Here is a 5079-nt window from a genome sequence, read left to right on the forward strand (position 1 = left end):
ATTCCTTCCTCTCAGTCTTCCCTCTCAGAAATGAACTCAAGCCTACCTGCCCATTCAAAGATCACAATAGAACAAAGCACTCTCAGAGATGAGGGAAAGTTTGTCTTTATAAAGTACAGATCCATGAATTCTGGTCTGCTCTAGAGCCCACTTTCACTAGAAAACACTGTAAGGCTGAGAAGAATGAATCTTCGAACAGTGAACAGCAGGGTATCAGACCTGAAATCTGTTACAGTTTCAGGGTTTCCTGTGTTACTCTGAGGCAACAATGCAGAGAGAATTGGTCTACAGATTTCTCATCTGATGTTAAATGAGGCAAAATGCTTTTCCCAGGTCTCTTAAACAATTTACATCATTTTTTATTAAGCTCCTCCAGTTTCAAAATCCCAAACTCTTTGTTCTAAGACTCTTTCCCATTTTAACATTCTCTTTTCATTCAAATACTCATCCTGATAAGGAGACTTAACTTAATCCTCTTCTTGAGAGACCTCCCTCTAGTTTATAGTGTTTTTCCAATATAATGCCAACATTCTCACTTCTAGAGGCTAGGATGTAAGCCAGGATAACAGGGTTTTAGAATTGTCCACATTCAGGGATAGCCTATATAGGTTGGTGAACGCTCAGCCTGCTCTTTGACTTATTACTGTATTCATTTTCATAATCCCAAATTTTAAAATAATCTAGTGCTATATTTAAATATTTACTCATAAGTTACTAAAGTGGCAGCCACTCTCTCATTAATTAAACAATTGACTCTGAGTCTTTCCCCAATGTTATTAAATATTATTTATTGAAAAATCTGAAGAAACTTTTCCCAATAACCAGTTAAGTTACTTTCACTATATAACAAAATCATGAAATTCCTAGGCTTGATAAAACATTAAATTACTAGTTCAGCAATTTATTTAAATATAAGCAATAATAATACAATGCTCACCACCCAAACTGCTTTACACAGGATCATGGGCTGGGTAACACTAACAATAAAGAGTTTTGGGGAATGCATGGGATTTGGAATCTAAACTGAGACCTTAGAGCAGTGATGGTGAACCTTTTAGAGCCTGCGTGCTCAAACTGTACCCTCATGCCCCATATGAGCTGTCCCTTTACCCAAGACAGAATGGGGAGAAAGTGCTCCTATTGGGCTACTGGGCAGAAGAGTGGGTGAAGAGAAAAATGACCTCAGATGTGGTTAAAAAGCAGAAGGGAGCAAATCCCTCCAGCATGTGTGCCATAGGTTCACCAATGCAGCCTTAGATACATGTGTTATAAATGGCAGATAAATGGAGGGAAGGCATTCTATGCATTAGTGTCACCTGGTATCAAGTTATAGAGGCAAAACATAAAATATAAGGAATGGAAACTAGGCCAACAAGGAGTCATCCCATAAAACATCTTTAATTTACAACTCAAACAATCTCTGTTCTTTCTTCTGACTCTGTTTCCCCATATGTATAACCCAGGGCTCAGGTCTAGGACCTTTCACAAAACTATTCTAATAGATGGACAGAGTGATTAATTTATACTCCACACCTGGGTTAGGAGCAGAGTTGAATGGAGATATTTGGAGAAGGTTAGCCTTTTACTTCTTCATGCTTGGTTCTAAATTCTCTTCAAAGGGAACTTGAGGAGAGAGAAAAAAGGACTTTAGGGAATAGAAAACATGGAAAGCAATCAGGGCCACAATAGGTCCCTGATTTCCAACTAGCCTCCCTAAAGCTCTTCAGAAATTTCCCTTTGGATGAGGTCAAGGTCTGTACTTGATAAACTATCTTGTTCATACTAGGGGAGCTCATTCCTTCTGCCTATTCTTTAATATATTCTAATCTGTATAATTACCCAGAATCCCATTTGCTATTTACTTAGATAGTCTTTTGTGTAACTACCATCTGGTGGAAAGGAACGAAGCCTTAGAATATAAGCTAAGATGTATTCCTTCTTTAAGAGATAGTGATCAGGGAAGAAGCTTGAATCATTTCCCCCAGATGGCCATTACTTTGAGAAGCAGAGAAATATAATTCTTGTTTTGTACACCCTCTCTGAGGAGAGCGATTAATCTAGTAGCCCAAATCTCCTGTTCCTCTTCAGTCAGAAATCCAAGTCTCCCATGGAGAGAGGTAGGCAAGATTCTAGAGATAACTATTCATGTTTCTCCTCAAATCAGATTTAGATAATATATATGGAAATATAAATAAGTTACATGAGCAGCACAGATCTTGAATATGTAAAAGGAAAATTATAATATCTATAATAATAATGTCCAAAACTATTTATTTTGTGCTTCCTATGTGACAAGTTCTGCTCTAAGCACTATCATTGGTAATACAAAAAAGGCCAAAGTACAGTCTGTATCCTAAAGATGCTTACATTCTAATAATGAAAACAACGTACAAAAAAGAGTACATATAAGAGCTATTCAGTATATAGGGAAGGTGGTCTCAGAGCAGAAGTCACCAGCAGCTATGAGGTCTGAGAGAGATCTCATGAAGAAGATAGAATATGAGTTAAGTCCCAAAGGGAGCCAGGAAAGCTAAGAAACCCAGGTGAACAGGGAAAGCAATCCAGGACTAGGAAACAACAAAACAAAAATCCCAATACCTAGAGACTATGTTTAAGACCAGAATCCATAATAATAACAATAAAAATTATACCTAGCATTTACATCACACACTAAGGTATTATAGCTGTATTGGGGATTGGAAGCACCAAGGCACCAAGACTTCTCTGATTTGTTGACCTCGGCTTTTTGGTATTCATTACTAAGGAACTGAAAGCCCCTTACCCCTCAGAAAGATCAAATAACTCTTCAAAATAAAGCCCTGAAGAAAAAATTCTAGGCTTCAGGATCAGAGTATCAAGGGGTACACTTTGGAGCAGAGAAGTTTGCTTGATATCCCTTAAACTACATAACCTTGGATGTTTTTTCTTCACCCTAGTTGTAAAACCAGCCCAGATCAAAAGGTGCAGCTCAAGGAGGATCCTAATATCTTCTTTCTCAATTATTAGTGACCTACCCAAATAGCTATGTATTTATTTTTTTCTAAATCCTAGATTTATCTATTTGTAATCATGGCTCTGGAATCAGAGGGTCATGGTTTATATCTTAGTTTTGACACTGATAATTTTGAAATCTTCAAAAACCCACTTATCCTTCCCAAGACTCAATTTCCAGATTTCTAAAATGAAAGGTTTAGATTCTGTGGTTTCTGAAATCCTTTGAGCTCCAGATCTATTATCCTATGTATCAACAAAGTGGAATGTAAAATCCCTTGAAAACATCAAACTGTGTGATTTTCGTTATTGCATTTTCAGTACCTAGGATAGTGTATAACATAGCAGAACAACTAAAGGGACTTTAGAGAGCATCTGGTTTTATGTGCTCATTTTTCAGATGAGGAAATGTATAAAAGATGTCTTGAAATTTCAAATCCATCATACTTTCCACTAGAAAATTCTTCCTCAGGTCATTCCATTTCAAACATACTATTCCCTTCCTTGTGATTAATTTTAATTCTATATCCTCTCCTGAATCAAATTCATAAGTATTTATGTGTATATGTGGGTGATTATATGTGCATAAATATATAAAAAACACTACCCTGAGAGTCAGTGTGCATTGTCTTCACATGTCCATTTTCATTCCCTGCCCAAATTCATTTTTTTCCCCACAACCTTCTCATAGCATTCTTCACTTCTGCATTTCTCAAGGTATAGATGATGGGGTTCAACATTGGAGTAACCATTGTATAAAACACAGACACAAGTTTGTCTTCAGTAAAGGTGGAAGAGGGTCTCAAGTAGAGAAAAATTGCAGGACCAAAGAATAAGAGAACAACAGTGATGTGGGAGGCACAGGTGGAGAGAGCCTTGCGCCTCCCCTCTACTGACTGGTTTCTCAAGTGAACCAAGATGACAACATAAGAAGAAACCAAGAGGAGAAAGAAGCATGAAGCAATTAGACCACTATTGGCAAACACAATAATTCCTTCCACAAAAGTATCAGTACAAGCAAGCTTGAACAAGGGATTGAGGTCACAGAAATAGTGATCAATCACATTGGGACCACAGAAGGGCAACTGAACAGTGATGAGAATCTGAATCACAGAGTGAAACATGCCCCCAAGCCAGGAACTAACCACCAGCACATGACACACAGGACGACTCATGATGGTCATGTAATGGAGAGGTTTACAGATGGCCACATATCGGTCATAGGCCATCACCGTGAGCAGGAGGATCTCAGCAACTCCAAAGAAGTGGAAAAAGAAGATCTGGGTGATGCAGCCATCCAGAGAGATGGTTTTGTTCTCAGTCAATAAGCCAGAAATAAATTTAGGAACAACTGTAGAAGAGTAACAGATCTCTACTAAGGATAAGTGGCTGAGGAAGAAGTACATGGGAGAGCTAAGACTCTTGCTGGTGTTGATTGTCAAGATGATGAGACCATTGCCCAACATTGTGGCTACATACATTGGCAGAAAAATCCCAAAACATACTCTCTGTACTTCTTGATCCTGGAAGAGTCCTGTAAAGATTAACTGGGTCACGTTGTTTATTATGGCCATGGAATCCAATCATGTCATATCAGTTCTAGAGAAACTTACTAGGCTTGAAATAAGACAAAAGAAAAAAGAAGTACTGTAAATATTTATTCTTCATGTAAATTTTCTTAATTCCCCATATCTCCACAATGTTCAATATATTTTATTCTCAATATTTTCCTAATCCTGCAGCAATGTTTGGTATAGAATGACAGTTGGAAAAGATCTCAGAATTTATCTACTTTAGCCCATGCCCAATAGGGAATCCCCTTTGCAAACTAAGTGGGTATTCAGCGTCTCTCAGAGAGCTTCCAGTGAGAATGAATGTACAATAACATGAAGCAGCTAATTCTACATTGGGATAGCTCCCAACAATTCAACTAAAGTCATTCTTTTAGCTACATCCAGGCATTGCTCCTTGTTCTCTCCTTCAAGGTCAAGTAGGGAAAACCAAATCTTTCTTTTACATGATATCTTTCAAATATTTTAAATGAGTTATCATATGTTGTCCCTTACTCCTGTTTTCTACAAATTAATG

The 5079-nt window shown here is 37.6% G+C and overlaps 1 protein-coding gene across 1 annotated transcript; it reads right to left on the reverse strand.

Annotated features, from left to right (window-relative positions):
• Positions 1-3653: 3653 nt before the first annotated feature.
• Positions 3654-4600, reverse strand: LOC100017748 (olfactory receptor 4B1-like). The gene has a single exon (XM_056803700.1). The coding sequence runs from the start codon at positions 4563-4565 to the stop codon at positions 3654-3656; it is 912 nt and encodes a 303-aa protein (XP_056659678.1). The 5' UTR covers positions 4566-4600.
• Positions 4601-5079: the final 479 nt, after the last annotated feature.

The sequence above is a fragment of the Monodelphis domestica genome, chromosome 6 (assembly GCF_027887165.1).
Source record: "Monodelphis domestica isolate mMonDom1 chromosome 6, mMonDom1.pri, whole genome shotgun sequence".
NCBI lineage: Eukaryota > Metazoa > Chordata > Mammalia > Didelphimorphia > Didelphidae > Monodelphis > Monodelphis domestica.